Source organism: Saccopteryx bilineata, chromosome 1, assembly GCF_036850765.1.
Source record: "Saccopteryx bilineata isolate mSacBil1 chromosome 1, mSacBil1_pri_phased_curated, whole genome shotgun sequence".
Lineage (NCBI taxonomy): Eukaryota > Metazoa > Chordata > Mammalia > Chiroptera > Emballonuridae > Saccopteryx > Saccopteryx bilineata.
Genome location: NC_089490.1, coordinates 276,412,354 through 276,434,559, shown reverse-complemented (window position 1 = coordinate 276,434,559; position 22,206 = coordinate 276,412,354). Strand labels below are relative to the sequence as shown.

General features: G+C 38.6%; 1 protein-coding gene across 2 annotated transcripts in view; it reads right to left on the bottom strand.

Annotated features, from left to right (window-relative positions):
- ADCY2 (adenylate cyclase 2) overlaps positions 1-22,206 on the bottom strand; it is a 420,264-nt gene that overhangs the window by 281,669 nt on the left and 116,389 nt on the right. For both annotated transcript variants that reach the window (XM_066243472.1, XM_066243482.1), the window contains exon 3: positions 5,107-5,268. In XM_066243472.1, coding sequence (XP_066099569.1) covers positions 5,107-5,268 — 162 coding nt within the window. The remainder of the gene's footprint in view (positions 1-5,106; positions 5,269-22,206) is intronic.

The window sequence follows — 22,206 nt, the reverse complement described above, 5'->3', positions numbered from 1 at the left end:
TATATACTGATGTAAATGTATGAGGGCCTTGTCTTGGATTACCCACAGCCCAGTGACAAGATACAAAGTCCATATCTTGCCTCTAAATTCCATTCTTCACTAAAAAGAACCAGTGACCCTTGGAGAGTGGCTGGTTTTAGAGCCAGGGCAGGAAAAGCTCAAGATGAACCTAAACGTTGTATTGTGCCAGAAAACAAGCATGGGGCCACATCAGAAGGACACTAAAGCCAGCTTGAAAGGGTTCCCAGAGGTCAGATCTGAGACCATATAGACAACAAAATCAACAGTGATGGTCATGCTTTATACCCTATTGAATAAAAGAGAAAAACACAAGATAGTGTAGACATAAATAAGTAAATAAAATGGCATAATTGCCTAGTTTCAAATTACCTCTTCACAAATATGTATTAATTACAAAGGGGAGAAGTGTAATTTCAAAGTGGAAATGGCTGGTGCATAGCACCATAATCTTAATGACCACCATAAGCAACGGACAAAGTAGAATTATGCACCCTGATAGAACATAATGTGGACACACTGTCATGTCTGTAATTCCTGCCAGTGATGCATGACCTCAACACCTACAGGAGGCAACATCAGACACCTCAAATTGAAGGATATTTTACAAAATAACTGATCTGCAATCTTCAAGAGTGGTAGGAGCCTAACAGCCAAAGGAAGACTAAGGAACTATTTCAGAATTGAAACATAAAATGAAAGACTAAAGAGACTTCAGATCTCAGTGCACTGCATGATTCTGATCTGTGTCTTTGGCTATAAAAGGTATCAATGGGAAAGCTAAAGGAACTTGAGTTGCAGGAATAGACGACTAATATAAATTTACAGATTTTGATAGCTACATTATAATTATGCAGGAGAATGGCACTGTAGAAAATACACACTAAGGCATGTGAGTGATGCAACATCAGACTGACAGCTTACCTAGAAATGGTTTAGAGAAAAATGCTTGGCCCTGGCCAGTTTGCTCACTGATCGAGTGTCGGCCTGGCATGTTGATGTCTCGGGTTTGATTCCTAGTCAGGGCACACAGGAGAAGCACCCATCTGCTTCTCTACTCCTCTCTCTTTCGCTTCTCTCTCTCTCTCTCTCTCTCTCTCTCTCTCTCTTTCTCTTTCCTCTTTCCCTCCTATAGCCATGGCTCAATTGGAATTAGTTGGCCCAGGCACTGAGGATGGCTCCATGGCCTCCACTTCAGGTGCTAAGAAGAGATCAATTGCCAAGCAATGCGGCAATGCCCCAGATGGGCAGAGTATCACCCAGTTGGTGGCTTGCCAGGTGGATCCTGTTGGGGTTCATGCAGGAGTCTGTCTCTCTGCCTCCCCTACTCTAACTGAATAAAAAAATAAAATAATAAAATAACAGTCTTATTGGCATATCTATGAGTGTTTGAAAGTAAAAGGGGAAAAAAAGGTATTAGAGATTATACCAGAAAAACAAAAGATAAAATGGCTATAGGAAATCCTCATACATCAATAATTACCCTAAATGTATATGAACTGAACTCACCAATAAAAAGGCACAGAGTAGCCAATTGTATCAAAAAACAAAACCCAACTACATACTGCCTTCAAGAGACACATTTCAGCTGCAGGACAAATATGGACTCAAAGTAAAAGAGAGGAAAATGATTCTCTAAGCAAATGCCATCCAGACAAAAGTAGGTGTAGCCATACTTATACCTGACAAAATAGACTTCAAGATAAAAAAGGTAACAAGACAAAGATTGACATTTTATAATAATAAAGGGAACAATACATCAAGAAAACATAACACTTCTCAATATATATGCATCCAACCAGGGAGCACAAAAAAATATAAAGCGGCCACTAACAGAACTATATGTAATAGCAGATATAAATACCCCATTGACAGATATGAATAAATCATCTAAACATAAAATCAATAAGGAAATATGGGCCTTAAATGACACATTATAGCAGATGGAAATAATTGACACTTTCATCCCAGAACACTAGATTATACATTCTCCAGAGCACATGAAATATTCTCAAGGAAAGACCTTATGCTGAGACACAAAACTAATAATTAAACTTTGTTTAAATACATTAGAAGATATCATACATAATTTTCAGTCATTAAGTTTTCCCAATTATGTGATATATCATAGTCTGAGAATTATTACTATTTCAGGACATATGCTGGTAAGATATATTTCTTGAGAACAATGAACTCATTTTCTCAACATGGAAAGGAGCTAAGACCTTATGTTTAGTCAGTATTATGAGTTGTCAATGTTCAAAAAATAAAATGAAACAAAAAATATTTACTGTGGATCCATGCTAAATAAAACACTCTTTCCTTGATGGTTTAGAAGGCAGGGTGATGTTGATCACCACTGATGGGCAACCTTTTTCTATCAAACTGATATCCTCCAAATAATTACACCATAGCACCTAATCTGTAGCACTCTTTCATTTTCATTTAAAAATATTCAATAAGGTGTTTTTCTTGCAGCACCAACCAGTGTTATTTTTAGGTTCTAGTTCCAGCTCTTTTCTTCATTATTCTGATGTTTACCTAGGAAACTTCTAGTTTAAGTCTGTTGACATATTTTGCCTTTCCCCAGCAACTTATTTCTGAAAGGATGGAAAACCGATCTTATATTCTCTGTTCCTTTCAGTGTTATTCTTACATAAAATATTATGGAATAAGAAATTTTTATTCTTTTGCTATCCCAGAATTACCTTATTTCTGACTGTCCACTGACAGGCATGAGTATTTTTCTTTGTTGGTTTTGAAAACTGAGTAAATAAAAATTACATTCTTACTCCAATTTTTTTTAACCAGTGAAAGAAAATCAAAGTGCTTTAAAAAATTCAATATAGTTCTTTATGACCTAGAATACGCCAGGTTCTTTGAAAAGCACTTAGTTTCCTTTTTAATTTTTAATCCCATTTGATCTTGACAGGCAGATATTATAATTTTCACCTCCCACATATTTTTCTATAACATGTGCTCCAGTAGACACTTACTTATTCATGAAGGGGCAAACGAGACGGGTACAAAATGTTCCAGGGTAACCCAAACCAGGAAGGTTCTCGGGGCCAGAAGAGATGTCTGAGTGCCTGCTGCCACGTCAGGAGGACTTTCCTGCAGTGATTTTCATGTCATCTGGGAAAAGCACACCTACCACCTGGTCCTGCACAGAACCACTTCAGGCTGAGCTTAATGACCTCACTAAAGAATGGGTGGAAGAGTAGAATTTATAGGAGAAAAAAATTTCCCAAAAGTATCCTCAGGGGAGGCTGTGAAATGCAGATAAAGGAAGCAAAAGCTGGTGAAGAAAGGACCATTTCTCCTACCTCTTTCCAGGCACAGCTGGATTAATTCTTCCTTTTATAAAACACCCACCTCATTCTTTCACTTGACTTGGTTACTGACTGGCATCCGTCTGTGCCAGGCATTCAGGTTACAGGCATGTGCCCACTCTGCTCGGTCATAGGGAATGCACGGAAGAAGAACATGGCTTTCCTTTGCTTTCTGGGAGTGGACGTTACTAATGCTATCTGCACAAGACAACATGAAACTAGAGCCCACTGTGCAAAATCATGGCTGTTGCCTTCACAAAGGCTTAGTGCCCAGAAGAATGTTTCACAGGCATCTCTTTATGAATGTTGTGTTATAAGCAGTAGGAGAAGAACACTCAGAAAAGAGATCGATCCCTAGAAAGCTTCCCAACTAAGAGAGATTACTACAGATCCAAGGGTCAGCCTCTAGGTCCATTTTACATTTCCAAATTAAAAACTCCATCAAGCACATGAAAAACTAGTTTCTCAGACCCCACAAGGGTCAGGGGATCCATGACTAACACCCCCTTTTCAACAACAGTGCTGTTCATCCCTACTTTTCAGCCCTGTCTTTTCTTGCACCATGGCTGCATTCAGTGGTGGGATTCAGCCATTTTACACCAGTTCAGCAGAATCGGTACCTAATTTTTTGAGCTCAGCAAACCACTTGTTAAAATGGCATTTGTCATCAGGGTTCTCTCTATGGTAGGCACCTGGGCAGCCGCCCAATGTGGAAATCACAAATTCACTTTCTTTACTCTTTTTGAACATTCATCTGCACAACAGCATATTCTAAGCACCCGTAATAATGTTTATTCTGTCCATAGGTAAAAAAAAATTACAAGTGAGGACACCAATCAAGAAGCAATATGGAAATATCTTAAATAACATTTTTATTGTTTTTTGTCAGGTATTGTTTAATATTTTTTATTAATATTTTAAAACTCTTTCTTATAACATAATCTAGTTTTGTGTACCTCTTTTATTATTCTTATTTAAGTATTAAATGCATGAAATAATAAACTACCTTTTGGTTTATCTTTTTTATATACTTAAAATGGTCATTAGGGCAGTGAATCAGTTGTTAAATTATTTGAATCCCACCACTGGCTGCATTTCTTACATTTGATTCCAATAGAGCAAAATGAAACACACTATTACAGGTAAACAGGAGACTGTTAGAAATACCTCTAAACCCCTAATCCTCATGTTTACAGATACATATAACAAAAAATCAAATAGCTTTGCAAATGCTTTTAACTAATTAAATGAATGGCTTCTTTGAAATACTATTTATTAGTAAAGCTAAACTTGCTGTCATCACATTTTAAATAATGTTTTAATGTCCATGGACCTCCTAGAACATAGAAAATGGAGAAATATTTTGTCCTCTGTAAAGGGAGGATTTGGGATATCAAGGTAGAAAGAGGTGGGAGAGAATTATGAATTTAATTGTAGAAGTTAGTTCACTCTAAAAATAAGAATGCTAAATTATAATGTATAATGAGAACAGCTTTTAACCATCAAAATCACACCACCTTCCAGCAATCAGCAAAATGGAAATGCTGTGTTCAATTTCCACTTCTGCTAATTGCTAAGTGACTGTTGGTTCCACTGATGGAGGGGCAGGGGGTGTGGCTGGCTACCCATTAGTGATATACAAGAGTCAAGGTCAGAGAGCAGTACTACTTGAACCCTTGCCAGGTATAAAGAGTCACACCCTGAGCAGATGTATGGCACCTTAGACACCCACAGCAAGATGGGGAAGGGTACCCACCTGCCAGACGAGGTGCTCCTTGGCCCCAGGCCTCGCAGACAGGTAGACGCTCAGCACGATAGTGTGGGAGGAGGAGGTCAGCACGCTGGCAATGATGGCATCCCGCATGTTGAAGGGCAGCATTGTGTAGACTACGAAGATGATGAAGAGGAAGAATGACACCTGCAGGTGAAGAAGAACATCAAGAGTCACAGAGAATCCCCGTTCCCAAACATTTGCTCTCCTTCCCCTCAAAGGCTGCATGAAACACCACGAACTGCACTCATTTAAGAAATACTGTTACGACAAAACCAAACAGCATGTTCAAAAAAATCCACTGGATTGCAATAAAGGACTGATTATTATGATGGTATAAGATCTTTCTTTTTCAAAAATTGGGGATTTCTAGCTTTGGTATCCAACCATGGCAAACATTAAGTTAATCTGAGCACTTCATGGGTATAGGTGCAAAGCTAGTCCTCAACTCTCAGGGTTTGGTATCTGAGCTTTGGAATGCAACTCTGGATCTTTAAGCTACCTTGGACACGGTTTCAGGAGACCCAGGGAGAGTGATTAGGTGCCTTGTGGGAAAGTTAATAAAAGTAGATAGATGAAAGAACATCAACATGTAAGAAACAAAATAAAACAGCTTTAAGGTCGTACTGTTGTGAAAACAGTTTGGCAGTTTCTCAAACAGTTAAACTTATAATTACCATGTGACCTGGCAGTTTCATCCCTAAGCATATACCCTAAGGAACTGAAAAACAGGTACTCAAACATATACATGTACACACATACTCATAATAGCATTAATTACAATAGGCAAAGGTGGAGACAACACAATTGTCCAACAACAGATGAATGAATAAATCGCATGATGTATATGCACACAATGGAATACTATTCAGTCATTAAAAATGATGTACTGATACATACTACAATGTGGAGGAACTTCAAACCATTATGTTACATGATCAAAGCTAGGACAAAAGGTCCCATATTCTATGATTCCATTTATATGAAATATCCAAAATAAATAAATTTATAGAGACAGAAAGCAGGTTGGGGGTCTCCAGGGGCTGGAGAAGGGGAAATGGGAAGTAAGTGCTTAACAGGTACAGTGATTCTTTTTGGGGTGATGACAAACATTTTGGAACCAGATACAGGCAGTGGCTGCACAGCATTGTGAACGTACCAAGTCCCACTGAACTCTGCCCTTTAAAATGTCTAATTTATGTTATATGAATGTCATCTCAAAAAAATCAATATGAAAACAGCTTAAAGAAAGGTTTGGAATGGAATAGAAAATGGATTAGTAGGCAATAAAACAGAACATTTTCATTACAAAAGAAACAGAAACAGAAGAACATTAAAATGGATACACAGATAATAAATAAGGTAGAAAAGGCACCAAGGTCAGGGAAATTTAGAAAGCAGCATTAGGGGAGCCTTGCCACACAGCAGCTCACTAGAGAATGGAAGTGAAGCTAAGGGAAAAGCTTGCCCCACATTCACAGCATGGCCCCTGTTACTTTAAAGGATCCTGCATCCTAACACAGCGAGAAGGGCGGCAGACACACACCAACTGCTCTGAGAGTTGGGATATGTGTTTATGAGGACAGGCCAAAGGCTCTGCTTCTGGTGGATGTAAAGAGAGGGACACCTGGGCAGACAGTAGGCTTGTCTCCCCTCCTGCATTGTCATAGGACTCTGTACCACATATCACAATCAAAAAGTAACCGTATGGATTCTGTTCAGAGGGTTCCTCAGCCCCAGCACTACTGACATTTGAGGCTGGATAATTCTTGGTGGTAGGCACCTTTCTGTGCATTCCAAGGTGTGTAGTAGAATACCTGGCTTCTGCCCACTCGATGCCAGATAGCACTGCCCCACGCTACCTGTCTAGAGACTGTCAAGTGTCTTTCAGGGGTTAAATCACTTCTGATTAAGAACCACTAGGCTATAGAAAAAGTTTATTTTCAGAATGAGAAAAATAACTGTTGTATAGCTATGGCTTATTGAGAAAATTAAAATTTCCTTTGAATCCCTAATATTCAGCACATATACTGAAAATATTTTCATTTAAGATGTTGTTATTTCTACGCATAGCATTTATACAAAACCCTTATATCCTACAAGAGGTAGAAAATGAATACTTACAGGTATCAGAATTTACAATCAATTATGAAAGAAAACCTCTGTTTTAAAACTACAAATTTTTCTTCTAACATAAAAAACTTTAACACCTCTTTGAAATTATCATAACTCTGAACAACTTAATTTTGGACAGCTCTAAATCTCTAACATTATTTCAATTAGTATACAATTCTGCAAACACTGTGGGCTTTGAAATGAAAGCACGTGGAAGGCTTATCTACAGTAACCAAATGGAGAATAGACGTTCGGTTTTCCGAATACTGTTGCTCCTATTAAGCATTCCCTTTCAGATAACAAAATGAATTTTTAAAGGTCAATGAAACAAGTCACATTAAATGAAATTTTGGATCTGAGTGGCAACATTTTGGGAGCTCAGCTAGTGGTGCCTAAATAGCATTCCACAGGCTGGGTGGGGAGGAAGAAGGTCAAGTGTAGTTTCAAGTCCCACAGTGGAACCTACTTCACTTCTTATTCATCCCAGAGGATTCTATTTATTTTTTTTTAGTCTTCTTCCCAAAGAAACTTCAAATAGGACCATATGTAAAACCAAAATGGATCTGGTACATCTAAAGAATGGGTAAAAAGCTCCAACAAATTGAATCACCACAGGGACACTTCCACAACCGAGATTCCCCATGGATGTATCTCAGTCCAGAGGATAGAGGGAGAGGAGCCAATGATCCGATTGCTGAGACCCTGCACAGAAACTTGGGTAAGCATAGTAACTGAAGCAGTAGCATTCACCCCAATAAGACAGTTTCAAGTGTTTCTTTTCACTGTAGTCCATCCAGCATTCGCGTTTTGCAGGGCATATTTCTCTTCCCACAGACATACTTGATCCTTAAGCTCCACGAATTTCAAACAAATAGAGAACCTCTCCTTTACGTTCTTAAACATTTTCCTCTTTCAGGATAACTTGATTCTGCCCATGATGCCTCTGCCACAAACAACTCAGGTGCAAACTTTTGAGACTCCCTTGTGACAATTTTCCTTTATGTCCTTACTGAAAAATAATGTCTTCTTACTTTAGGACTCCAGTGTACTGCACCTGCCCAATCACCCTCCACCAGGCTGGCTCACTACCTTTCTACCTTTCTGTTTTTTTAAAAGGTATGTTTCCAACATGAGTTGCTCAACCTTGTTTTTCCAGGCAAAAAAGGGGGGTAAGTGTGCCTCCATACTTTCTCTCACTTCTTCTTCTCCCCATCCCCCAACAAGGACACCGAGGTGCGCATCCCCTTTGACAAACAAAGCATGAGCAGAAGTGACATGTGCCCTTTCTAGATGGAAATTTTCAAAGTTAGTGCCCAACTTGCCAAGTTTTCTTCCCTCTCAGGCAGTCATGGAAACATGACATCAGAGCTTCTTCAAGCTTGGTGTCCAGTAGAGCAGAGTGCCTCTGCTGACCCACATAGACCTGCGGTCATGAGTGAGCTATAATCTTGGGTTCTGAAGCACAGCTTAGATGATCCTGATGGGTATGAAGCTCAGATAAACACACACACAAGGGAAGTTTCATTAATAAAATAAATGATGCTTTCATGTGCAAGACTTTATAATTTACTTATATTACTGAACTATATATTGTGGACATCTTTCCAAGTTTATAGGTGTGAATATACTATTTACTTTTACCAGTTGAAAAATATTCCATAGTGATGGATGTACAAATTACCCTAGCATTTCCTTACTGACAACCATTCATGGCATGATAGGAACCGCCTATCCAATGGCTGCTGCCATATTCTTGCTAATTTCTCTTTCTCCAACATTCTCCTTTCTCTAACCCAACCAACATACAAGTGCCAGATATGTGATTCTGAATGCACAGGTCTAACTAGTTACTTCCTTGGATGAACATTTCCTCTGGCTTACCCCTCTGCTTGCAACACTTTTATCAGAGAAAGTCAAGATCACAGAGTCAAGTGGAAACCACACAGCCTGGAGGTCAAGACTCTCCCCAAATGAACCTTTTCGTTTTTCTCCGTCATGCTCTGGAAGGCTCCTATGCTGTACCAACCCAGGTTACTGCCAGGCCTTGAACATGGGGGTGCTCACCCATAGGTCTGAAATTCCCTAGTATCAGAATTTTTTTCTTTTCTAGTCCTCATCATCTACTTTACTCATAGAAACTAAAGTTCTGATTTGTTAATTTTCTTCCCCCACACTGTAAAGGTCAATGATTTCTTGAGCACAGGACTTGATTCAATCATAGACAAGATGCCAGTGCCTAGGACCGCACTTGATGCATAGTAGGTGATTCATAAATATTTGCTGTGGGAGATGACATCAGAGTAATGGCGGGGTAGGAAGCGATACTGATAAATCTCCCCCAAAACTCAACAAGATCTTCAACCAGAAACAGAAAAACCTATACTTGGAGCTTCCAGATGCTTCACAATACACCCAAAGGTATGATTGAGTGAAAAATTGGCTAAATATATAACCAAACCCCGAAGGAAATAGGGAGTAAGAAATGCTCCGCCTTCCTCACTAACCTAAACAGGGCGGCTTTCTCTGGTAACTGTGAATATAGAAACTGAGGCGGGCAAAGGGGGTGAATAGATCTAGGCCGCGACACAAACGGCCGAACCAGGCTGTGGCACGGAGATCCAAGCCGAGGAAAATCTGATCCTGTGGCAACCCGGGCAGTACAAGCTAATACTCGCACCAAACCCAAACAAAGAAAGACAAACGGAGCGGCCATTTTACCCGGTCTCCTGGTCGGTGCGCAGTTAGTGGGCGAGAATTTCTTCCTAGGCCCCAAGAGTGGGTGCCCGTGTTGCCCCACGGAGAGGCAGGGTCAGAGGCCTTTCTGTGGGACAAGGGCAGAGTCTCTGGGCAGCCCCAGCACCCTGGGAGAGCCACGCACGGGAGGGAGTGAGAACTAATTCCAACGGTGGAGATTTTCCGTGCTGGAGGGTGTTTCACTCAGAGGGAAACGCGGCCGGCCTCATATCCTGGTGTGCGCGCGCAGATAAGGAGTGAGCGATTCCTCCGAGTGCCTTAGCAGTGCGCACCCGTGTTATCGCACAGAGGGGCAGAGTCAGGGGCCTTTGTGTGGGCCAAAGTGGAATCTCGGGCGGCCCCAGCGCCTTGCAAAAGCCGCGCACGGGGACAGAGCGAGACTCAATTCCAACGCTGCAACTTTTCCCTGCGGTTGGGGGTTTCACTCAGAGCATGAGACTGCTGGCCGGATATCCTGGTCACAGACAGTGAGTGAGAGTTTCCTCCAAGCACCCCGGAAGTGGGCACCCGCCTGTGTTACCGGACAGAGTGGCAGAGCCAGAGGTCTTTGAGTGGGCGGAAAGCCCGCCTGATTATGCTAGCAGCTCTGACTGACTGAACCTTACCCAGAGCCCTGTGTGAGTGGAAATAGAGTGGGGAGTTGTCAGCTCTTTGAGCCTCTTACTATCCAGGCAGAGGCAGCAGCAACCCCATAGCTGGATTATCAGGCTACTAATTGAGGAAGGAAAGACTAGGAGAAAGGCTCCAGGAACACGGACTCTCTCAATGTCGGAGCCTATAAATGCTAATGAGCTTCGACTGCCAACAAGACTAAAGCACAATACATGACATTGCCATAGAGACTTATCAACTGCAAACCTCTACCTGAGCGTGCCAAAGGGGCAGAACCCGGGGTACAGAGTCACCGACCAGGAAGAGGGAGAGAAAAGAAAAAGCAAGAAGATAACCTCCCAAAATCAAGAATAATCTGCAGACTTTATAACCTATCCCATTTTATTATATTTGTTCGTTTGTTTCTCTTATCTTCATTCTTGATACTTTTTTTTCCTCCTCCAATTTGGCCGATTAACTCTCTACCGGTCTTACTCTCTCCTCTCCTTGAACTACACTACCCATAAGTGTTACATCTCCCATTATCTTTTCTCTTCTCTTCCTTTCTCTCTATGAGGGTTGCATTCTAAAACCCTTAACTCTCTCTCCCTCTCTCTCTCCTTTCTTTTTTCTTCTTTTAGTGGTTCCCTCTTTTTCTCTCTCTCTCTCTTTCTTTTCTCCCTCTATATTAGTTTATTCCTTTCTCCTTTACATCTCCTCTCATTCAAACCTCAATAACAAACAAATTATTTTATCTCGGACTCAAACTTATGTTTGTGGCATTTTGGGGGGTTTTTACTCCACCTTTTTAACTCACTAGCAGTGCCCCCATCCCTGGCTCTCCATATTATCTAGTTCTTGTTCCACTAAATACAATAGTAATTTTTTAATTTTTCCCCCTATTTTTCCGTTTTCCTCTTATTCCTCTCATCATAACTCTTAGACAACCAACACCTAAAAGCAAATCATTTTATTCTTGACCCAAATTTTTTCCTTATTTGCTTTTTGTGGGTACATATGCTCTCTTTTCTCTTTTTTTTCTTTTTTTTTTTTTACCCCTTTATTACTTTTCCCCAATTCAGGCCCTCCATCACAGGCATTGTTTGTTATAATTCACAGTCCACCACAAGATTTTCTCAAGAAAGAGCGGAGAGGAGAGGAGAGGAAAAAAGGAGGGGGGGAATAATTTCCTTTTTTTAAAAATTTTTATTTTATTTTATTTTTCTTTATTTCATTATTAATTTTTTTAAAAAAAAACAACTCTTTTCGATTTTTTATTTTTTTATTATTTTTTTAACTTTTTATTCTTTATTAAATCTCATTAATACTATAAACAAAACCACCCTCAGATGCCATTAAGAAAGAGAAAATCGAATATCATGGATACAAAAGAAAGAGAGGTAACACAGCTAGATGAGGAAAAAATCTATGGAGAAAAAATTTAATATACTGGAAACCTTGGAGCTAAATGACAGAAAATTCAAGATAGAAATCCTAAAAATCCTCCGAGATATACAAGAAAACACAGAAAGGCAATTTAGGGAGCTCAGAAAACAACTCAATGAACACAAAGAATATATGTCCAAGGAAATTGAAACTATAAAAACAAATCAAACAGAGATGAAAAACTCAATTCACGAGCTGAAAAACGAAATAACAAGCTTAGCTAATAGACTAGGTCAGATAGAAGAGAGGATTAGTGAAATAGAAGACAAGCAACTTGAGGCAGAACAGAGAGAAGAAGAAAGAGACTCAAAAATTAAAAAAAATGAGATAGCCCTACAAGAATTATCTGACTCCATCAAAAAGAATAACATAAGAATAATGGGTATATCAGAGGGAGAAGAGAGAGAAAATGGAATGGAGAACATACTCAAACAAATAATAGATGAGAACTTCCCAAGCCTGTGGAAAGAACTAAAGCCTCAAGTTCAAGAAGCAAACAGAACTCCAAGTTTTCTTAACCCCAACAAACCTACTCCAAGGCATATCATAATGAAATTGACACAAACCAACAGCAAAAAAAAAATTCTCAAGGCAGCCAGGGAAAAGAAGAATACAACATATAAAGGAAGGCCCATTAGATTATCATCAGATTTCTCAGCAGAAACTCTACAAGCTAGAAGAGAGTGGACCCCAATATTTAAAGTCCTGAAAGAGAGAAACTTTCAGCCATGAATACTATACCCATCAAAGCTATCCTTCAAATATGAAGGAGAAATAAAAACATTCACAGATACAGAAAAGATGAGGGAATTTATCATCAGAAAACCCCCACTCCAGGAATTACTAAAGGGGGTTCTCCAATCAGATACAAAGAACAAAAAAAAACAGAGCCACAAGTAAAAGCTCCAAGAAGAACACAATAAAACCAAATTTAAACTGTGACAACAACAAAAAGAAAGAGGGGGAGAAGATGGAGATTAACAGTAGCAAAGGACGATGGAGTACAAAAGTACTCACAAAATAGTTCGCTACAATGAACAGGGTAGGGACCCTTTTCATTACTCAAAGGTAACCACCATTGAAAAAACCACCACAGAAGCACATGAGATAAAAAAGATAGCAACAGAGGAAAGATGTATGGAATACAACCAAATAAAAACAAAAGATAGAAAAACGAAAGAGAAGGATCAAACAAGACACAAAACTAACAGAAAGCAAGATATAAAATGGCAATAGGGAACTCACAAGTATCAATAATTACACTAAATGTAAACGGATTAAACTCACCAATAAAAAGGCACAGAGTAGCAGAATGGATTAAAAAAGAAAATCCAACTATATGCTGCCTACAGGAAACTCATCTAAGTAACAAGGATAAAAACAAATTCAAAGTGAAAGGCTGGAAAACAATACTCCAAGTAAATAACATCCAAAAAAAAGCAGGTGTAGCAATACTCATATCGGATAATGCTGACTACAAGACAGGAAAAGTACTCAGAGACAAAAATGGCCATTTCATAATGGCTAAGGGGACACTGAATCAAGAAGACATAACAATTCTTAATATATATGCACCAAACCAAGGAGCACCAAAATATATAAGACAGCTACTTATCGATCTTAAAACAAAAACTGACAAAAATACAATCATACTTGGAGACCTCAATACACCGCTGACGGCTCTAGATCGGTCATCCAAACAGAGAATCAATAAAGAAACAGTGGCCTTAAACAAAACACTAGAGCACCTGGATATGATAGACATCTACAGGACATTTCATCCCAAAGTGACTGAGTATACATTTTTCTCCAGTGTACATGGATCATTCTCAAGAATTGACCATATGTTGGGCCACAAAAACAACATCAGCAAATTCAGAAAAATTGAAGTTGTACCAAGCATATTTTCTGATCATAAAGCCTTGAAACTAGAATTCAACTGCAAAAAAGAGGAAAAAAATCCCACAAAAATGTGGAAACTAAACAACATACTTTTAAAAAATGAATGGGTCAAAGAAGAAATAAGTGCAGAGATCAAAAGATATATACAGACTAATGAAAATGACAATACGACATATCAGAATCTATGGGATGCAGCAAAAGCAGTGATAAGAGGGAAGTTCATATCACTTCAGGCATATATGAACAAACAAGAGAGAGCCCAAGTGAACCACTTAACTTCCTACCTTAAGGAACCTGAAAAAGAAGAACAAAGACAACCCAAAACCAGCCGAAGAAAGGAGATAATAAAAATCAGAGCAGAAATAAATGAATTAGAGAACAGAAAAACTATAGAAAAAATTAATAGAACAAGGAGCTGGTTCTTTGAAAAGATCAACAAAATTGACAAACCCTTGGCAAGACTTACCAAGGAAAAAAGAGAAAGAACTCATATAAACAAAATCCAAAATGAAAGAGGAGAAATCATCACGGACACCGTAGATATACAAAGAATTATTGTAGAATACTATGAAAAACTTTATGCCACTAAATTCAACAACCTAGAAGAAATGGATAAATTCCTAGAAAAATACAACCTTCCTAGACTGAGTCAAGAAGAAGCAGAAAGCCTAAACAGACCTGTCAGTAGAGAAGAAATAGAAAAAACCATTAAAAACCTCCCCAAAAATAAAAGTCCAGGCCCTGACGGCTATACCAGCGAATTTTATCAAACATTCAAAGAAGACTTGGTTCCTATTCTACTCAAAGTCTTCCAAAAAATTGAAGAAGCAATACTTCCAAACACATTTTATGAGGCCAACATAACCCTCATACCAAAACCAGGCAAGGATGGCACAAAAAAAGAAAACTACAGACCAATATCTCTAATGAATACAGATGCTAAAATACTAAACAAAATACTAGCAAATCGAATACAACAACATATTAAAAAAATAATACATCATGGTCAAGTGGGATTCATCCCAGAATCTCAAGGATGGTTCAACATATGTAAAACGGTTAATGTAATACACCATATCAACAAAACAAAGAACAAAAACCACATGATCTTATCAATAGACGCAGAAAAGGCTTTCGATAAAATACAACACAATTTTATATTTAAGACTCTCAACAAAATGAGTATAGAAGGAAAATATCTCAACATGATAAAGGCCATATATGATAAACCATCAGCTAACATCATATTAAATGGCACTAAACTGAAGGCTTTCCCCCTTAAATCAGGAACAAGACAGGGTTGTCCACTCTCTCCACTCTTATTTAATGTGGTACTAGAGGTTCTAGCCAGAGCAATCAGACAAGACAAAGAAATAAAAGGCATCCATATCGGAAAAGAAGAAGTAAAGGTATCACTTTTTGCAGATGATATGATCCTATACATCGAAAACCCCAAAGAATCCACAAAAAGACTACTAGAAACAATAAGCCAATACAGTAAGGTCGCAGGATACAAAATTAACATACAGAAGTCAATAGCCTTTCTATATGCCAACAATGAAACAACTGAGAAGGAACTCAAAAGAATAATCCCCTTCACGATTGCAACAAAAAAAAAATACTTAGGAATAAACATAACAAAGAATGTAAAGGACTTATATAATGAAAACTATAAACCATTGTTAAGGGAAATCGAAAAAGATATAATGAGATGGAATAATATACCTTGTTCTTGGCTAGGAAGAATAAATATAATCAAGATGGCTATATTACCCAAAGCAATATACAAATTTAATGCAATTCCCATCAAACTTCCAATGACATTTTTTAAAGAAATAGAGCAAAAAATCATCAGATTTATATGGAACTATAAAAAACCCCGAATAGCCAAAGCAATCCTAAAGAAAAAGAATAAAGCTGGGGGCATTACAATACCTGACTTCAAACTCTATTATAGGGCCACGACAATCAAAGCAGCATGGTATTGGCAGAAAAATAGACACTCAGACCAATGGAACAGAATTGAAAGTCCAGAAATAAAACCACATATATATAGTCAAATAATTTTTGATAAAGGGGCCAACAACACACAATGGAGAAAAGAAAGCCTCTTCAATAAATGGTGCTGGGAAAACTGGAAAGCCACATGCAAAAGAATGAAACTGGACTACAGTCTCTCCCCCTGTACAAAAATTAACTCAAAATGGATCAAAGATCTAAACATAAGACCTGAAACAATTAAGTACATAGTAGAAGACATAGGTACTCAACTCATGGACCTGGGTTTTAAAGAGCATTTTATGAATTTGACTCCAATGGCAAGAGAAGTGAAGGCAAAAATTAATGAATGGGACTACATCAGACTAAGAAGTTTTTGCTCAGCAAGAGAAACTGATAACAAAATAAACAGAAAGCCAACTAAATGGGAAATGATATTTTCAAACAACAGCTCAGATAAGGGCCTAATATCCAAAATATACAAAGAACTCATAAAACTCAACAACAAACAAACAAACAATCCAATAAAAGAATGGGAAGAGGATATGAATAGACACTTCTCCCAGGAAGAAATACAAATGGCCAACAGATATATGAAAAGATGCTCATCTTCTTTAGCTATTAGAGAAATGCAAATCAAAACGGCAATGAGATACCACCTCACACCTGTTCGATTAGCTGTTATTAGCAAGTCAGGTAATAGCAAATGTTGGAGAGGCTGTGGAGAAAAAGGAACCCTCATACACTGTTGGTGGGAATGTAAAGTAGTACAACCATTATGGAAGAAAGTATGGTTGTTCCTCAAAAAACTGAAAATAGAACTACCTTATGACCCAGCAATCCCTCTACTGGGTATATATCCCCAAAACTCAGAAACATTGATACGTAAAGACACATGCAGCCCCATGTTTATTGCAGCATTGTTCACAGTGGCCAAGACATGGAAACAACCAAAAAGCCCATCAATAGATGACTGGATAAAGAAGATGTGGCACATATACACTATGGAATACTACTCAGCCATAAGAAATGATGACATCGGAACATTTACAGCAAAATGGTGGGATCTTGATAACATGATACGAAGTGAAATAAGTAAATCAGAAAAAAACAGGAACTGTATTATTCCATACGTAGGTGGGACATAATAGTGAAACTAAGAGACATTGATAAGAGTGTGGTGGTTACGGGGGGGAGGGGGGAATGGGAGAGGGGCACAAAGAAAACAAGATAGAAGGTGACAGAGGACAATCTGACTTTGGGTGGTGGGTATGCAACATAATTGAACGACAAGATAACCTGGACTTGTTATCTTTGAATATATGTATCCTGATTTATTGATGTCACCCCATTAAAAAAAAATAAAATTATTAAAAAAAAATATTTGCTGTCTGCACGAAGAACTCTATTATATGTCCCAATATGACCCAAGTCATATCTATTCTATTAGCAGGTACTCACTAAGTGCATCTCTAAAAACATTCCACCCCTGTTCTCAGTGAATCTCCTTTTTTGTCTCCCTCCAGGAGCTCTTGTGTCCTGGAAAAAAAAAATACTCTTCCAGTATTGAAGGCATAAAGCCAGTGTTAATCTACAAATAAAAGGGGTGACTGACCAGGGCTAAGGACGTTTATCCCAGCAGTGATTCCCTGGGTCGCTCCCCTGCCTCAGCATCTCAGAGCTCAGCTCAGAGGAGCTGGTCCCCTTCAAATCCTGCACACAGCTCACCCTTTACCCAACCTATCAGCTGGCAGGAAAGATGTGCAACCTGCTTTTGCAACAACACAAGCTCTTCCCAATGAGGCTACTTTTGAGCTGCTGATAAAATGAAAATTCACTAAGCAAAAACGAGGTAGCATTTTTATCACTGCTTTCTCATAGATGAAGCTTTCTGCAGAGAAAAAGCTCATCTTCTTTGCAGAAAGCAGTCACTCCTCCTTGGTTAGTGGAAAGTAAGCGTGCTTTCGTGGGACAAAAAGTCTCAGCGTGCTAATGAGATCCTGAGATAAATTTTTAGGATCATAACTGTGCAACTGAATAAGGATGCACTGAAGAGACCATTTGATCCATCCCTTCAGAGGCAGGCTGGAAAGAGAAGACAGAAAAGCGCAGATGCTTCAATGATTTCCTGACTTCTTCAGAGTCTGATGTCAGGTGCATGAATTTCCTGTGGCTGCCATAACCAAGTACCACAAACTGGATGATTTAAGAAAACACAAATGTATTCTTTCACAGTTTTGAAGGCTAAAAATTTGAAATGTAGGTGTCAGCAGGGTTGGTTCCTTCTAGTGGCTCTGAGGGAGAGTCTGCTACATGCTTTTCTTCTAGCAGATTCCAGTAGCTTCCAGAAATCTAAGGGGCATTCTTTGACTTTTGGCTGCATCATTTCATTCTCGGCCTCCATCTTCACATGGCCTTAGTCCTCATGTGTCTGTGCCTTCACATGACCTTCTCCTGTCTGTGTCTCACTGTATAAATGTCCCTCTTATAAAGACACTGGTCATTGGATTTAAGACCCATCCTAATCCACTATGATGTTATCTTTATTAGTTACATCTTCAAAGACCTATTTCCAAATAAGATCAAATTCACAAGGACTTGGGGTTAGAACTACAACAAATTTGGAGAGTAATTTAACCGACAATACCAAGTATACACTGTAGCTCAAGCCAGAATTTAGAACTCAAATACCTTGTGTCCACTTTATACCTCATGCTCCATTTCCACATCAGAGATTAAAAATATGTGACCACAATATCTAAGGTTTTATGTTAGGAATCCAGCAGAATTTAATAAAAATATATATCTTAAAACAGAAAAGCCATTATGAACAGGGAGAAGAGATAAGGTATAGCTTCAGCTAGGGTAACACAGACAAAGACATGGGTCTCAACTAGACACACATCTGGTCTACCACCCACCCACTCCAGTCACAGACCTCTTGGTGTAAAACCTGTGATTTTCAGACAGTGGTTTGCATTTCTTTCAGAGTTCAATGAGAAACAAAAAAGTTCCCAAACATGCCAGTAGTAGCTTTAAAGATAGAGTTTGTAGCTTTTTCTTTCAAGTGGCACCTCAACTCTAATATCTTAATGAGGCATGGCTGTTTAGTCCACTCTCTTACAATGCATAAACAAGCATAATCAGCAAGGTAATCAAGATTAGTTAATGTAAATTGTCACAGTGCTCCTGAGAAATATATACATATATTAGAGAAACACCTCCTATTTCTGTTATGCTAATAACGTTAAAGGAAATAACACCCCAGTGAACATATGAGAGTATTTTATAGACAAAAGCAGAGTGACTCAAATCATTTTTTCTCTTCAACAAACCCCTGAGAAATCAGAAATATAGTATTTAAAGTAGTGACTTAATTTTTTAATGTTTTACTTGTTGCTTTTAGACAGTAAGGAAGGGATAAAAGGAAGGAAGGAGAGAGGGAGAGAGAGGGGGGGGGGAACATGAATCGGTTTCTGTATGTGCCCTGACCAGGGATCAAACCCGCAAACTTTGTGTATCAGGATGACGCTCTACGCTATCTAGTCAGGGCAGCTTAATTTTCAAATACACAAAGTTTACTAACACTGTAAAAATTATATCTTTTTACCTAAAAAATAAAGTGCAGTTCTTTTAACATTGTATGTAGTTATTGTATTAGAATATAACTAGACATGCCAAAATTTAGTAAAAAATGTCCAAGAAAATAATAGAATTCTTGAATATATTAACTGATTGAATATTCAGAAAGGTAAGTTCTAAATTCAAAATAAAAATCTTCTCATTGGGTGCTATTTCCATCTCAAAGGATTGATAACTAAGAATATGTATACCATCTACTAATTAGGAAAATTTAAATAACTTTAGACAAAAATGTGCATTAACTTTTCAAAAAAATATATACAAAATGATATTTATCTTTTCACCTAGGTTAGTATTTTCTTCTCTTGTGCCTTGATCATGCTTTACATAATAATTACTTTGAACTATTATATGCTTGAGGACAAGTATCATAACTGTGTAAAATAGTCTTTCTTTGCTTTATTTGGAACCCTCAGTCATACCAATGTTTAGTGCTAACTATCAGCACGTTATAAGGCTTCCTTGAGTGTCTCTTTATAATTACTTTTTTTCAAGTTTAACTTCCTCCCGTTTCTCCTTTTTCTTTCCCCAGGTCATCCGTATGGGGAGGGTATATTTATCTCTATATCTATATCATCCATATCTATTGAATATATCCTTATGCATATCTACCTACATGTGTATATACACACATACACACATATATACACAGAATATGTGTATGTGTGTCTGTGAATACATGCATATTTGTATATATACGACTGGTGAATCCACTGAAATTCCATACAACAACAACTGTGGTATTTGGTTGAGTAACCACCTCTTCTCAGGTCAAAGAGGCTTACCCACAAGAACAAAGTAAGGGAAAGGGTGGACTGCATTTCTAGATCTCTGACTTGGGTAGAATTCAGCAACAGTTAAGGTCATGAATGTTTCCAGGTGCTTCTAGAACATTTTTGGTCACATTCTGTTTTCAATCACTCTGGCTGTCCCAAGCTTCATAGGACTTCACATGGGGCTGCAGGCTGAGTCCATTAGCTCAGTTGTAACATCTAATTCCTAATTTCTAATTTCACATTCATGGACCATAGTGGATTACACAGACAATGTAGCCACACTGTTATTAATATTATTTACATGAAAACATTAACAGACACTATAGGTTGTCAATAAGGCATGGAATATGTGGGTGCAATTCTCTTCATGGATATTTCTTCCCCCCAATCTCCGACCCCTGTCCTTCTAGTAATCTTTCCCATCTCATTTAATAAAACGTTGAATCCCCACACAAAAGGAGCTATTCTTAATCCTTTTCTCTTCCTCATTCTCTCCATCCCTAAAAGAGATCCTTAATCATCCTTTTGTCTGTGGGTAAAACACCAGCAAAATCATGTGATCATTCCTGTATTCTGCAACAGCATCCTAAACAGCCTCTCTGATGACACTAGAGTCCCTGCAGAAGTCATAGTGATGTTTTTTTCTAAATTGAGACATAGGTGACATATAATACTGTGTAAGCTTAGGGTGTACAATGTGTTGATTTGAAACATTTATATATTGCCATATGATTACCACTCAGGGTATGTATCCAAAGGAAATGAAAACAGGATTTTTTTTTTTGTATTTTTCTCAGGTTGGAAATGGGGAGGCAGCCAGACAGACTTCCGCATGCGCCCGACCAGGATCCACCCAGCATGCCCACCAGGGGGCAATGTTCTGCCCATCTTGGGGCATTGCTCTGCCACAATCAGAGCCATTCTAGCGCCTGAGGCAGAGGCCACAGAGCCATCCTCAGCGCCCGAGCAAACTTTGCTCCAATGGAGCCTCAGCTGCGGAAGGGGAAGAGAGAGACAGAGAGGAAGGAGAGGGGGAGAGGTGGAGAAGCAGATGGGTGCCTTTCCTGTGTGCCCTGGCCGAGAATTGAACCTGGGACTCCTGCACGCCAGGCCAACGCTCTACCACTGAGCCAGCCAGCGAGGGCCAAAACAGGATATTTAAAGATATCTGCACCCCTATTTCCAATGCAGTATTATTATTCACAGTAGTTGAGATATGGAAATAACACATACACACACACATAAGAATATTATTCAGCCAAAAGAAAGAAGAAAATCTTACCACTGCAACAACATGGATGAATAAAGGCATTATGCTAAGTGAGATAAGTCAATTGAAGAAAAGACAAATATTGTGTGATATCACTCATATGTGGATTCTAAATAAAACCAAACCAATTGAAAGAGAAAGTAGATTGGTGGTTATCAGGGTCTGGGGGTGTGGGGTAAGTGGGGAGATGTTGGTCAAAGTGTACAAATTTCAGTTAAGGTATGAATAAGTTCTGGGGACCTAATGTACACCATTGTGACTAACTACAGTTTACAATATAGCATTGCATACCTCAAAGTTGCTTAGACACTAGATCTTAAGTGTTCTCACCACAAAAAAATTAATGATAATCATGGAACATGACAGAGATGTTAGCTAATGCTGTGGTGGAAACCAAAGTGGTTTTCTAAAACATTAAATTTGATTATGTCACTCATGCTTATGTCTCACCCTTGGCTTTCTAGAACACTGAGAAAAAAATTCAAAGTCTTTATCATGCTTTATTATCTCTCATGATCTGGTCCTGGCTGGCATTGTCTAATCTCATGTCTCACCAACTCCCATAACCCTGTTCTTATTCCTTCCATACTG